General features: G+C 35.8%; 1 protein-coding gene across 6 annotated transcripts in view; it reads left to right on the top strand.

Moving 5' to 3' along the window:
• The window catches only part of ZNF438 (zinc finger protein 438), a 179,007-nt gene that overhangs the window by 147,556 nt on the left and 16,065 nt on the right, over window positions 1-15,386 (top strand). For 5 of the 6 annotated variants that reach the window (XM_032837908.1, XM_032837911.1, XM_032837909.1 and 2 more), the window contains one exon: window positions 4,606-4,673. In XM_032837908.1, coding sequence (XP_032693799.1) covers window positions 4,637-4,673 — 37 coding nt within the window. In that variant the 5' untranslated portion in view covers window positions 4,606-4,636. Of the gene's footprint in view, window positions 1-2,386; window positions 2,448-4,605; window positions 4,674-15,386 lie in introns of those variants that run through there. The other variant, XM_032837912.1, reaches the window with a different exon arrangement.

Below are 15,386 nucleotides of genomic sequence, written 5' to 3'. Positions count from 1 at the left end.
TATTGAGATGATATGTGTTTTTTATCCTTTCTCTGGTTAATGTGATGTATCATATTGATTGATTTGCAATATTGAACCACCCTTGTATCCCTGAAATATATCTTACATGATCATGGTGAACATTTTTTTAATGTATTGTTGAATTCAGTTTAATATTTTATTGAGGATTTATTGCATCTGTGTTCAACGGGGATAGGACCTGTAGTTTTTTCTTTTTGTATTTTCTTCGGTCTAAAATTTAGTTTGTAATTTTTGCATTTATGTTTTGAGGGAGGTTGGTCTGGAGGTTTCTTCCCTTCTAGTGACTTATCTGTTTTAATATTGTATAGTATCTGTATAATACTGACCTCATAGAATTAGACTATTAGAATTCACCCTCCTTTTCAGTTTTCTAGAAGAATTTGTATATAATTTATATTGTTTCTTCTTTAAATATTCACTACATTCCAGCAAACCAACCACTGCAGACTAGAGTTTTCTTCAAGGGAAGATTTTTAACTAGAAATTCGGTTTCTTTTAAAATATAAGGTAACTTCTTGAATGAGCTTTGGTAATTTGTCTTTCGAGAGAATTGTTCACTTAGTTTAAATTATCAAATTTATTGCCAAAATGTTGTTTGTAATGATCCCTGTTATCTTTTTAATAGCAGTAGTATCTATAATGAGGTCACCTCTCCCATTCCTGATACTGGTCATTTGTGTTTTCTTTCTTTTGATTAATTAAGCTAAAGGTTTATCATATTTATTGATACTCTTGAAGAATCTGCTTTTGATTTAATTTATTTTACTTATTTTTCTGTTGTTCCTTTCACTTATTTACTCCAGTCTCTTATTTCTTTTCTTCCACTTAATTTAGGTTAAGTTTGCTTTTTCTGGGTTTTAAGGTAGAAACTAAGGTCATTGACTTGAGGCCTACTTTCTTTACTAAAAGAGAGGCTTAGTACTCTAAATTTGTGTGTACTGCTTTTTGATATGTTGTTTTTGCATTTCATTCAGTTCAAAAACTTTATTATTTTCATTTTAATTTCTTCTTTGAATCCATAGGTTAGTGTGTGATTTAATTAACAAATATTTGAAGATTTCCCAGGAAATATTTGTGTTTTTTGTTTTCTACTTTAATTCCACTGTGGTCAGAGAACACACATTATATGACTTGAATCCTCTTTAGTGTATTGAGACTTTCTTTATGACCCAAAATATGGTCTGTCTTGATAAATATTTCATATGCAGTTGAAAACCATGTGTATTCTGTGGTGTTGGGTGGAATGTTTTATAAATGTTGGGTCAAGTTGACCTCTAATATCTTTAGTGATTTTCTGTCTCTTACTGAGTATTGATTATGAATTATTTTCTACTTTTCCTTACAGTTCTATTAGTTCTTGCTTTATGTATTTTGAAGCTCAATTATTTGGAACATAAACATTTGGGGTTATTACATCTTTTTAATGAGTTGACTTTTTATAATTATGAAATGACCTTCTTTATGCCTGGTAATATTCATTACTATATAATCTACTTTTTCTGATACTAATGTAACCACTCTAACTTTCTTTTATCTAGTGCTAACATGATATATCTTTTTCCATTCTTTTACTTATAACCTATTTGTATCTCCACATTTAAAGTGCCTTTCTTATAGGCAACATATAGTTGGGTCTTGCATTTTTATCCAAACTTTATCTTTTATTGAGATATTTATATCACTTATAATTAATACGATTATTGATATGATTAGGTCTTAGTCATCTTGATATCCCATCTATTTTATTCTCTTCTATTCCCTTGAAAAACAGTATTTTTGTGATTCCATTTTTTTAACTCTTGGTTTTTAGCTGAAATTCTTTTTTTTGTGTGTGATTTTAGTTGTTGTCTTGAGATCTATAATATACATGTTCAACTTAGCATAATGTACCTTGCAGTCATATTATACCAATTCACTGATAATAAAAGAACTTTACAATTGTATACTTACATTTCTCCCTTCTCAACTTTTGTCTGACTGTTATCATGTATCATTTTACATATGTTATAAACCCCACATTGCATCCTTAATTCTTTTTATTCAAATAGTTATATTTTTAGGAGATTCAACTATTAAGTTTTAACTTAATTAATAGTTAATTAAGTATTAACTATTAATTCAACTTGTATGTTTACTGTACAGTTCCACTTTCTATTATTTTTCCTTCCTATGTATAGATCCATATTCTAATCTAACATTCCTTCTGCCTAAAAGACATTGTTCACATTTTTATAGTGTGAGTGAACTTGTAATGTATTTTTCAGCTTATTTATTTATAAAATATCTTCATTTCTCCTTTATTTTTTAAAGATACTGTCTGTGAACATAGAATTCTACATTACAGGTTTTTTTTTTTTTTTTCAGTATTTTAAAAGATGTGGCTCCACTGTCTTCTCACTTGCATTGTTTCCAACAGGAAATCCTCTGTATGTAATGTATCTTTGGAATGCATTTAAAAAAAATTTATTTTTAGCAGTTTTGAGCAATTTGTTCATGATATGCTTTGGTGTAGTTTTCACTGTTTTTTAATGCTCCAGGTAGTTTTGAGCTTTTTGGGTCTGTGTGTTTATATAGTTTTATTCAAGTTAGGAAACATTTCTGCCCATTATTTCAAAAATGATTTTTTTGTCCTTCCATTTTTCTTCTCTCCAAATATATATTAGGCTGCTTGTTTTGAATTGTCCTATAGCTCTCACTAATCATTTCTTCCTTTCTTTTCTTTCTTTCTTTTTTTTTTAACTCTCTTCTCCCTGAGTTTCATTTTGAAAAATCTCTAATTATTGTGTTTTCAAGTTTGCTAACATTTTTTGACATGAATAATATGCTGTTAATCCCATCCAGTGTATTTTCTTTTTATATGTTAGAGTTTTCATCTCCGGAAATTTTATGTAGGTCTTTTTTATATCTTTCCTGTCTGTATTTAACTTTTTGAACATATGAAATACAGTCCTTACTTAATTACAGTTAGAACTTAGTGTTCTTGACTGCTTATTCTAATGAGTGTCAGTTCAGGGTCAGTTCTGATTATTTTCTGCATTATGGCTCATGTTTTCCTGCTTCTTTATATGCTTGATAATTTTTAATTACATGTCAGATATGAAGTTTATTTTTTTGGGTGATGGATGTTTTTGTAGGTCTGTTCTAAATGTACAGTTAAGGCACTTGGAAATAGTTTGTTCCTTTTCAGTCTCGCTTTATAATTTGTTACATGAAACCAGAGAAATGCTTGGTGTGGGGCTTGATTATTTCCTCTGCTAAGGCAAGACCCTTCTTTATCCTCTACTCGACGTCCTGTGAATTAGGAGTTTCTTCAGTCTGGCTGGTAGGAAGGGGTGATATCCCTGTGTTTCTGTGAGTATAGAGCAGCTTGGATCTTCCCCTGACCTCAGGTAGTTTCTTTATTTGCATGTGCTGCTCAGTTACATGTGCGAATACCTGATAGAGACCCTCTTCTTTGCTCTTCCTTTCTCTTTCCACAGCTCTCTTTTCTCCATTACTCTGGGAATCGCCACCAAGGTTCTCCCTTCCTACAACATTATCATATGGCTCTTCTCATTTGTTTCCTCTCCCCCAGGAGAACAGTCTCTTGTGATCTGATGTCCAATTTTTTGAAATATTGTTTCACATATTTTGTCTATATTTTGGGTTGTTTCAGGCAGGAGGATAAATCTGGCCTCTTTTATTCAATCTTGGCTGTCGTAGAAGTCAAGCCTTTTAACTTTGGCTAATTTTCTATTTTAAAACACTTAAAATTTTAAATAGAAAAATTCATCCATCTTTACCTTAACGGCTTCTGTCTTTGGTGTCATGCTTGAAACACTTCTGTGTTTGACGGCTTATAAAATACTTACCTATATTTTTTCAATGTCTTTGACTGCCTTATTTTTATATTCAGATGTTTTGAATATACATTATATTATAGACAATTCAGAAAATAGCTAATTTGGAGGCAGAAACCCCTGAAGTGCCTCAACAGACACATGGCCAATACCCATCTTAACCTATTTCCTGTTCTGCATTTTGCTATCCCTTCATTGTTTATATAGTTGTAATCCTAGGGTATATGTCATTTACCATGTTCATTCAGTACATTTTCCATCTTCCTATATAATCTTTATAATTGTATCTTAATGACTGAATTATATTTCATCCAATGAGTACACTGCAATTAGTGCAATTATGCTAGCTTTACCTATATTGCTAAACATTTGAGTTATTTCTTCTTAAATAGAGTATATGAAACATAATAATCTGGCAGGCATTTTCAGGGAATCTTAATTTTGCCTACTCTTTTTTTTTTTTTTTTTTTGCCACTGTGGACAGAGATGCAGGTACGGTTCCTCTCTCGCTGTGTCATTGCTTCCACCTCCAGGCCTAAACCAGTACCCTCCAGGCATCCCTGTCTGTGTGCAAATGAGAAGGAAATAAAAACATGAGTTTCTTAATAGTGCAGTCCATTTCTTATTACTCAGATCATTAAAACTAGGAAGAGTTTTTAAAGAGCTTATAATGTACATTGTTTGTATGTATTAACAAGGCATCTGAATTGGTTTCTAATTATTATTTGTGCTTGGTTCTTTCTAGGAAAGTTGCTATTCACTTCCAGCATATCATAATGCAGAATTCTCTCTCAGTACCACCAAAAGATCAAGGTAAGATAAACCGTGCTGAGGAAAGTGGTAATGCGTGTGTTATAAATAGTGGAAATTGACACATTCAGTGCCACTGTCCCCCAACCAGAGTTAATTTATTTCCTGGAACTGAGAACAAAATTCTAATTATATCAGAAAGTTGATTTCCTTTGGTAAATTACTGAAGCATATGAAGGACATGTATGTTTGACTGAGAACTCCCTGAGAGCAGGACCATCTCATCCCCACACAAAGCTCACAAAACCCAGGCCATGAGTCAGCAGTTAGTTGGCACCCATTGAAGTCAACGGCAATTATCAGGTATTGATTTTGGTGAAACAGAATGACGTGTTTTAATGAGAAGACTATATATGTGTATATATATATATTCTTACACACATGCACACGTACAACACACATGTAGAGAGAGGGGATATTCACTAATACATTTCTTTGACTTGTTTCTTCTCATAGTCATTTAGAAAGAAACAAGAATTACTTTATTCAGATCCAGCCCCACATGATTTGTAAAGAAAGTCATGGCTTTTTTAAAAGGAACTCTTGGAGGTTTCAGAAAAGCAGTTTATAGGTGGAGATAGAGTTTTTTCTGAATAAAGAGTAATTAAACTTCTGTCACCATCAAGGGCAAACTCTGACCTTTAGGAAGAATTCAAATCTTTCACCTGCCCCTACATGTTCTCTTCTACACAGAAGAGAAGTTTTGATATGTGTGTGAGAAAAATAATGTCTTTAATAATGTGCATTTGGGCTTCCTTCATGGAAGACATAACTTTTAATGAATGAAGGGAATTCGCTATAAAGAACCCTTAACCGTAGCAAACACTCTTTGATCTCTCTACCAAAAGGAAGCATCATAACTGTTAAGAGCATAGAGTCCAGGTCTGACACTCAGTTCTACCACCGAATTGCATATCTTAGGTACATCACTTGACTCCACTTTCTCCTCTATAAATCTGTAAAATGAACATAGTAAGTACTACCCTATGGTCACATGGAGATGAAAGGAGATATGCACATGAATCACCCAGCATATTCCTACTTGCGTACAAGGCACTGTAAGATGATAGTGGCTATCCTCTTAATGGTCATTATTGATATCTGGGCTCTCTCCATCTGAGGAGGCTGATGTAATGAGATGAGCATGACTGCCTCCTGCTTCAGGTACCTTCAGGTACCAGGTACCTTAAAACACCAAGCCTGATCCATGGGGACCCAAGGGAAGTAAATACAAAGCGGACCTCAGGCTTACTTCTGGTCCAGACATTTGACCAAAGGAAGAGTAAGTGTCCTTAAGACTCACATGAGATCCAGTCCTGAGCACAAGGGCAAGAAAGGGCATGGGGTGAGAGAGAAAGGAGAGAACCCTAACTAGAAACATAAAGTGTGCATTTCCTGTGAGTGTTTTCTGGTGTATATCCTTTGGAAGATATCTGTAGTAGTAGGTAGCTGATCAAGGGGTTGGAAACTTAGTGTCCTAGCTGGTATCACCTTGTTCATCTGGGCTAGAGGTGTGACTGCTTAGAAGGAAGAGCGCAGGACTAAATGTCAGGAAGACTGGCCTCCTTTCCCACATCTACTGCCAACCAGCTGTGGAACTTCAGACAACTTATTTTGCTTGTAAGCCTTGGTTTCCCCATTAGTAAAGTCAGGATTACTAGATATTTTTCTCTATCTCTAAAAGGTGGTAAATCTGTGTAATGAAGCAATGAGCCGCTTGGTTTCCATCTAATATGGAAGAGTCATTCATGTCACCTCTCATGCCTCCTGCCTCCTTTGTTTCTCATCAGGCCTTATTCTGGTTTTTTTTTTTTTTCGTGTCTACTTCTTGAGCTGCATGAGCTTAGTTACCTCCATGGGCCTAGCCAGAAAACAAGATACCTTCAAGCCTAGCAAGGAGTTCAGTAGCACTCGTAAATACTTTGTCAGTCTTTTCTGGGACCAGAGATGCTTGAGCCCCAAGCCCAGAATATAACAGAGAAAAAGATAAAATAACTAAAAGAGCTCAATTAATCAAGTGCCTCCAGTGTGGTAGTCACTCTGCCCACAACTTTGTTTTCTTTAATCCTCACCATAAATTAGGTATAATCTTTGACAGGTTTAGGGAGATTGGTTACTTTTACCAAGATCACCAATCAGGGAAGTCACAGCTAAGACTTGAACCCAGAGCTATCAAAATCCGAAACTCACTATGTGTTCCTTGTGTCACAGGGTAAATCTATAAAGAGCATTTCTAGTTCTATTTTTAAATCATTCCCCTTTTTCTTCTTTGATCAGTATGAATTTATGTTTCTGTCTTCAAATGTAATCAGTTATGTGACATGAGACATGTGCTGGGCACATGTCATTTGTTAATAAAATGCTGAGTAATTTATTTAACACATCATTAATGGCTATCTAAAATTATGGTACTTAAACATTTCAGACTTATAAATACACATGGACATATATTATACATATTAATAATGAAATTCAGGTTAAGATATTACTAGCAGAGTTGTGGCGCTTAAGAAAATCCAATGTGTCACATAGTGTCTCCTAACAAAATTTCCATGGTGGAAGCAGATTTAATGATCACCAATATAATAGTTAACTAGTCAGATCCAAAGATATGAGGAATCTTTGTGCTTTTACAAAACACAAAATCCTATTAGAAGAGCAGACATGTATGTAATTAACTAAACTCATGGCAAATGCTGTATTGAAAGTATGACGTCCTTTGCGAACCTGGATGAAGGGATCATTGGTTAGGCCAGAAGTTTTGAGGCTGATGTTTTGGGGGGGAAACACACCAGAGGAGATGACATTTGTTCAGGACATTATTCCGTGTGTAGAACACAAAGAAGTGGACTTTAGGGGTCAAGGGATATGGGCTTAATGCTGAGAAAGAACTGGAGGAAACTAATTAGAAATTCTAGTGCCTTCTATTTAAATGTTTTCTAATTTTGGATAAGGGGATTTAATATCATAATATCACTCTAATGATAATCTGTAGTATATTAAAAGCTTTCCAGTATAATTTAGTGTCATCATTATTCCTTTTTGTGTGAAAGTATTACTTATCGAATCTCCAGAAGTTTGTTAGACTTACTTCATTACGATATTCTGTCTTCTCACGCATTCGGGATTTGGAGATAGGATTTATGGTTTTCCCATAACTTTCTGGGTTTTTGCTTGATATTTTCAAATGGTAAGATAATAGAATTATAAGGGTGGGTGCTTCGTGTTGGAAAATAGCAAATTGTAGCAAGTAATAGACCATGTTATGAAAAAAAAAAAAGTATGAAAACAATGGAATAAGGCCAACTACAGTTTTTGTAACATCTACTTTAAATTTGTTGAAGGACAGACAAAACCACCACAGTGATTGAAAATGCACATGAACTTTTTACTTGCCAGATAAGGAACACACAAATGAGCAGCTCTGCCCCATGGTTCTTTGACGGGACAGGTTATGCTTTCCATGTGCCAGAAAGTTCACTGTGGTGATGCCAATGAAGGATCGAAGTTTGCTCCTCAGAGAAGACAGGATGAATTGTTGGTCTCCAGGTAGTTGGTTGAAACAAGTCCTACTGTTCATTGGACAGGAAAGAGTCTTCATTTAAGCCCAGGGAGAGTCTGTTTTACTGGAGTCATTCGAAATTCATCTTTTGCCAACTTCACAATTCAGTTTTGCCATTAACGAGGCAAGTGTGCCGCAGGTAGAAGGGTCTTCTTACACAGGTCTTCCAACATTCTTCTCAACTCTGTCATAACATTTGCATTGTTCAAAGGTAGTTTTCAATTTGTGATTGCTATTTTTAGTCAATGAGACTAATAATAAGTGGGAGTGAGAACACAGCAGATGCTTTGAGGCAAGAGGGTCTTAATGACCCCCTTTGGAACCACAGCAGTTAGCTAAATATGCAGTCAACTGCAACTCAGTTCCAAAACCTGTACAGTGTTTAACACTGCAGTCATGGCCATTACCATGTATCATGTGAATTCAGATTTGGATCTAAAAAACAAAGAAACAAACAAACAACAACAACAAAAAAAACCAAAAAACCTGGATTTTCTGATTTAATAAAATACTTTTAAAATAATTATGGTATGGCTTAAAAATGTAGACTTAAAATATATATATACTTACATTCAACATAAACATTTTAGTATTTGTGAGTATAGCATATTAGAACTCAGGGAACAGTTGAGGAAAGTAGTGAATTTTTTTTTTTTTTAAGTTTAGCAAAATGTTCTTCTAGGCTCCTAGAATCAGGTTCTTTGTAAACTTCTTGATGAATTTTTTTTGTCTCTGGCAGGCTTTCAAGCACTTTGGCATGTAGTGGCTTCTCATATATACATTAAATTTTGTTGAAAATGCTTTAAACTCAAACTTCAAAAAAATCCTTAGATGATGCTGTGAAAACATTTTAATCTGTGCTTCTTGACAAAACACCAAGATGGAGTTCCCAAGTCTGCGTGTTCATTTAACAAATACGTACTGCCTTTGGAGAGACCATGAAGAAGGAGCTCAGAAGGAAAAAGGAAATCCAAATGAACCTCTACAATTTCAACTCAGTTTCAGTAAAGCTGTGCTGCCTATGAGAACAGTTTACTTTCTGTGAGGACTTAACCTAAAAATGGTTTATTGTCTTATTATCTAACTACAGTTTGACTCTTTACATCATGGTATCAAAGCTGCTTCTTAAGTTCCGGTCCTATCTTCTCTTCTCCTCTCCCCCCTCCTCCCTTCCCCCTCTCTTCCTGCTCCCTCAGTCTGGGGAAAAATTACTGAACTAAGAGCTGAAGTTGAGCTCTCTTGACCCTTCCACCCGTCTCTTCAGGCTCTTTGATCTTGGCCAAATCAGTGAGTCTTTCCCTTCATCTCTCAACTGGGAATAGTAATTCTTGCTCTGGACCAGCCAGATGAGATAAGATACAGTTGATGCTCCTCATTCATGAGAGCCCCACGCTATAAGGTCATAGCTAATACTGAACTGTTGCTCCACTCGATTAGGTTCCTGTGAGGCTCTGGTCACAGCACAGTATTTTCATCAACTATCAGTACAGAACCTAGCTTTCTGTGGAGTCCTTAACCCTGAGCTCACAAACACAGCATGATCACTCATGCCTTAATCAAAGCTTATCTAACACATGTCTTTTTTCTACAAAGCACATCCGTGTTTTCTCACACTTAGGAACACTGTACAGCATAGCAGCCCTATGCTTGACAGTGAAATCACCAACCAAAAAGGGAAAAAGTAAGAAAAAGGTGACACTAAATAGAACACGAAAATGACACTTGTTTTTAATAGAAGAGCTGCAAGAAGGCAGAGAGCATCAGCCACGGCTGAGAATGTGTGTGTGGCATGACTCGGTGTTTCGCTTGTACGTGTCCACAGATGACCATGCAGGCATCACCGGTATGGATTTGGGGACTGTAAAGAAATTTTAGCAAGCAGGTGAAAATTGTACCTCTAGAATCTGGAAATAATGAGGATCAACTATAATTTACCTTGTAAATTCTTTTAAAATGCAATGTAAATCTCAGAATAATGTGCCAAATAAGTTACTTTGGGTAACATTTAGCTCAAATATAAGAATTTTGTGCAAAGTTGATGTTTGGTATTTATGAGTATAGCATATTAAAACTCAGGGAACTGGGACGCCTGGGTGGCTCAGTGGGTTAAAGCCTCTGCCTTCGGCTCAGGTCATGATCTCAGGGTCCTGGGATCGAGCCCCACATCAGGTTCTCTGCTCAGCAGGGAGCCTGCTTCCCCCTCTCTCTCTGCCTGCCTCTCTGCCTACTTGTGATCTCCGTCAAATAAATAAATAAAATCTTTAAAAAAAAAAAATAAAACTCAGGGAATACTTTGATGTTATCAACACACTGATAACTGATATCATCAATGTCAGTTTCACAAAGTAATAAATATAAGGCACCTGGGTGGCTCAGTCTGTTAAGTGTCTGCCTTCAGGTCAGATCCTGATCTCAGGGTCCTGGGATCGGGCCCCGAGTTGGGCTGCTGGCTCAGTGGGAAGTCTGTTTCTCCCTCTCCCTCTGCCCCTTCCCACCACTTGTGCTCTCATGTGTTCTCTCTCTCAAATAAAATCTTTTAAAAAAATAAAAATAAAGTAATAAATATATTATTTGAAAGAGACCACAAGTTTTTAGCTCAGTAAAACTATGAATACAACTATTAATGCAATTCTTTAGCTCTTCAGCCCTCACATTTAATGCACAGTAACAAGGAGAACCACTATAATCTGATGTTTTGCGTTTAGTGGTTAACATGGCTTTGTCACCTCATTATTGGGGGGGTGGGGATCATTCCCTATGTATTACCAATATATTAAGTTTCCAAATATGTGACATTCATATGAAACATTTTGATCTTAACTAGTGGTATAAATGCTGTTCTTGGACTTTTGGTACCATTTTATGTCGTAGACCATCTACAAATTGTCATTTTCAAGCTGGTTTTGGTTAACTTACTTAATGTTGGAAATTGGAACTTTCCAGTGTAATAACCTCTGCAAAATACCACTATAGACTATTGGTATGTTATGCTGTTGACAGCATAACATTACAAATGGAAAACACACAAATACCTATAGAAATTTCCTTATAGAACAAAATGGAAATGACTTGGGTGGCCTGCAGCTTATCAGGTAGACCTTATATTGGAAGTTATTTTCCTATTTTGAGCTATCATGCTAGGGTTTAGAATATTCTTATTAGCAAATTCAGATTATGAGTTTGTTGTTTGAAATAGCCATATTCCCCTGCTTAAAAATCAGATAGTCCGCTTGGGCATGTATCAATGTCATTGCGGCCATTTGGCAGCAGAGTCTCTCAGAAGCTCCAATTAACCATGCAAATATATTTCATAGCATCACATTCCACGTTGTCAGAACCCCTGCTGCCTTTATATTATTAACATAAATGCAGGTGCAAATAGCATTTATGTTCTTTGATAGAAAGCAGTTGGAGACATTTCACTGAGGGACACAACACTTTCAGATTGTGTACATCTGTTCAAATAATGTATCCAGCCCCAGTGACATGAGCACAAGGATGGAAACATCTGCCCCTGAGACCATTTGCCATATAGCAGATGCTTACATCTTTATTTATGCAGATGGTTGGTATGATGAGTTGAGCAGAGATAAAAGCAAAGAAGTTTGACAGAGGTATTTAGGATGCTTTGCAAGCCAGAAATGTAGGCCAGGCATTTCATGTTTGTAAAAGTCTAATACTAATAAGAACAGAAATACATAAGTCTTACAATGCTTTAATGGAATAAACATACTGTCCTATCTGTAAATGAATTGGCACCAAAATTATTAAGATCCTTAGAGAAATTCCAACATGCAACTTATACTAGAAACAAAAAAATACTAGTTTTGTTTGATAAAATAATTTAAAACGATTTTGAATGCATTTTGTTATAAGTTCTTTAAAAACAGTCCTCTTATGTTTTAAAAGATTTTATACTACCAAGAGAACCTTGTGATGACGTTTCTTTAAACTGGGGGAAAGTACAAACATCATTAGTTTAAATGTAATTTATGAGCTATTCCATGAATATAAATTCACACTAAGTAAAATAAATTTCTGAAGCATTACACCTTTGTAAGATTTTTGTCGAGCATTTCATTACTTAATCTTCATTCTAACATTTCCAACTACTGGAGTCTTAATTATAGTTGATATTTTTATTAGGATAAATTACCTTTAGATGCTTTATTTTCAAAACTCTGTCCTATGGATCTGCCATATTATATTCTCACAGGAAACCACAGTGAAAGAAATAGAAACTTATCAACCAAAAGCAAGACATTTCCAGATTTTATCTTCTGTTCTCATTCACAAACCCAACAAAAAAAATCATAGACTCTCAGAAGAGCTGGGACATTAGATTTTATCTAAGTTTGCAGTTCTCAAACTTTTTAGTTTCAGGACCCCTTTATACTCCTAAAAATTTGAGGACTCTAAAGAACATTTGTGTATATCCATTGTATATATTGGTATTTATCATATTTGAGATTATAAACTGAAAAATATATATATATATATATATTTGTGAGTTCATTTTAAAATAAGAATAAGATGCTTAATATAAGTAACCTATTTTATGTAATTAGAAACATTTAATGAGAAGACTGGCATTGACTTTTGTTCTTTGCAAATATGTCTTACAAGTCTGGCTTCATTAAAAATGGTAGAGTCACACATCTGGTCTTACATACAGTATGTTGTGATATGTCATTTATGTTGAGGTGTTTGTAGGAAATCCAGCTTTCCAGTAGCTGGAAACAGAGGGAGTATATTAATAGCCTTTTCAGGTAATTGTGCCTCTTTTTCTTTGATATAACACCAAAATATGTCCGATAGCTGTAACTGACTTCAAATAAGTCAGGTCACTTCTTAAAGTTTAGTTGTGATAAGAAATTTGAAACCTCTTCAAGGTACTTCTCTTCTACTTTTTGGTCTTACTCTTGAGTGAGTCTTTTAATCATACGTGTGACATCAGGTATTGGTTTTTTGGGGGGGAAAGTTCATTGAGTTTGCAGATCTTCTATATAACATTTTACTCAGTATTTGAAAGATTTGTTCATGTAACTGCCAGTCTCATTTCAAAAATCATTGAGTATTGGGAAGCTTCAAGCTCCCAGTGATGGAGTCATGTTTTCCAAAATTCTGCCACTTTTAAGAATGAGTTTTATCACTGGCAACGGTTACCATCAGATGTTTTTTCTTGTAGTGACAAGCTCTGTTCATTCACTTTTGAGAAAATGTCTGCCAAGTACCTAAATTTGACCATGCTCTTTCAATATGTGTCTGTCAGCTGTAGTGTCAGGTAGAAGTGGCATTCCGTGACAAAAGCCACTAGTTCAGCTTTGCAACTCCGTGGCTCAAGTGCTTGGCCTCAAGTCATCCTTCGGTGTGCAGCGGGAGGTTCTGCGAGTATGAACCATTCCATCACACAGAGTTTGTAAAAGGCATGTAAAAGGCATGGTTTTTATAAAACTAAAATTTTGTGCTGCCTCTATGTTACTGTACTGAGAGAGTGTGTTGGTAAAGAATATGGCTGTGTGGACAGTTTGCTGTCACTGCCTGAATTCAGGCTACGGTGTCAGAGCAGTTTTACCCAATTCTCCCTTTTGTCCCATTAGTGCAACAGATGCAAAGATCAACACACTGGGAAAAGCAAATGGCATCTTGTTATTAGTATGAGAAGACAGTGTTGGGATCCTTCCCAGGGTTGGCAGACCACACTTTGAGACGTGATGATCCATTGTAATCCTCTCTCATTAAAGGAGGCAACTAAAGTCCAATAAGGATTATTATCTTGCTCAGACCCATTCCAGTAGCAAAAGGAAGAACCAAAGCCAGACCTCTGCCCTCCTTTTAATATGTGATGTAATTTGTTTGCTTTTCCCTGAGGAACTCCCTCTCCCCCACAACCACCAAAAAAGGAAATCCCCCAGATCCAAACCATAGGCCACAACACTGAAGCCCTGATGTTTGATCAAGTTTATTAAAGGGGCAGGACTTGCCACATGAGGAATCCAAAAGTTCTTTCAGCATTTTTAGACTTTTTTGTTCAGTCCCAGTGTTCTTCAGTGACTTCATTTCAAAAGCAGGTGGTATAGAATTACAAAACCTATATTACCTCTAAAATTATAAAACACCTTTGTAATAATTTTTTTCTTCATTCACATCATAAAAAAATACATCAGTATTTGGAAGTGCCGTTAAATTTATTGTGTAATTGTTGCTTTTTAAAAATGACATTTTGGTGTGAACCTGATTTGCTCACTAGAAGCTCTGTAAAAGAAGGCCACCCAGGCAAGAATGGCCCAGGACACTGAAGGGAATCACTCTGTGTATTAACTCTCTCTCCAGCAATGATGCTATGGCTTCCTATTATATGGCACTCACCCCCCACCAGAGGAGACTGACATGTAAATAGATAAGTTGTGAAACACTTTAGTAATAAGTTCAGTGTGTTAGAATGTAAGGGAGAACAGCTTTAGTGCCAGACAGACCTGGGTTCAAATTTTACTCTCACTTACCAGCCTTGTGCCCTTTCAAGAAATACTCCATTTCCGTGTCTGTAGACTGGCAATGTTAATATTAAGAGTTGGTGGAGGATTAAATGAGATATAATAAATTAAGCACAAAATCTGACTCCTGACAGAAGGACATTTTAGGACTACACAATGGAATTTAAGGTATAGGGGATTGAGGAATGAGTAGAAGCTGGTGAGTAGAGATAGGGACCATACACACTAACTACTATTTAATTTTCTCATGAAGAAAAGAAAGGAGATAGGGCAGTAGCCTGAGGAGGAGATAGATCCCAAATACTCCTAATTGGTGTCTCGCACTTTATATTTTTGTGTTCAGCAAAAGCAAAGGAGAAAGCAAGACAATATAGTTGAGAGTTAATAGTTCACTCATTTAGTAAATAACATACTGTGCGATGGCTGTGTATCAGATACTGATCTGGAGACTGAGGTCTTGGCAGTGAATAAAATAAGCTCCTCTTGCTTGGAGCTTGTATTCCAACAGGAGGAAACAGATAATATAATATCATTATAATGAAGGATAGTAAGAGCAGAGAAAGAAACAGCAGGTGATCACATGGGGCTGAGCAGGTACTTTAAGATAGGATGGTCAGGGAAGGCTGGGAGCTCACTGATGGTAGAGGATCCCTGAAGCGC

The sequence above is a fragment of the Lontra canadensis genome, unplaced genomic scaffold, assembly GCF_010015895.1.
Source record: "Lontra canadensis isolate GAN:19392208 unplaced genomic scaffold, GSC_riverotter_1.0 scaffold100, whole genome shotgun sequence".
Classification (NCBI taxonomy): domain Eukaryota; kingdom Metazoa; phylum Chordata; class Mammalia; order Carnivora; family Mustelidae; genus Lontra; species Lontra canadensis.
Note: the sequence above shows the minus strand (reverse complement) of the source record. Positions and strands in the feature narration are given on the sequence as shown.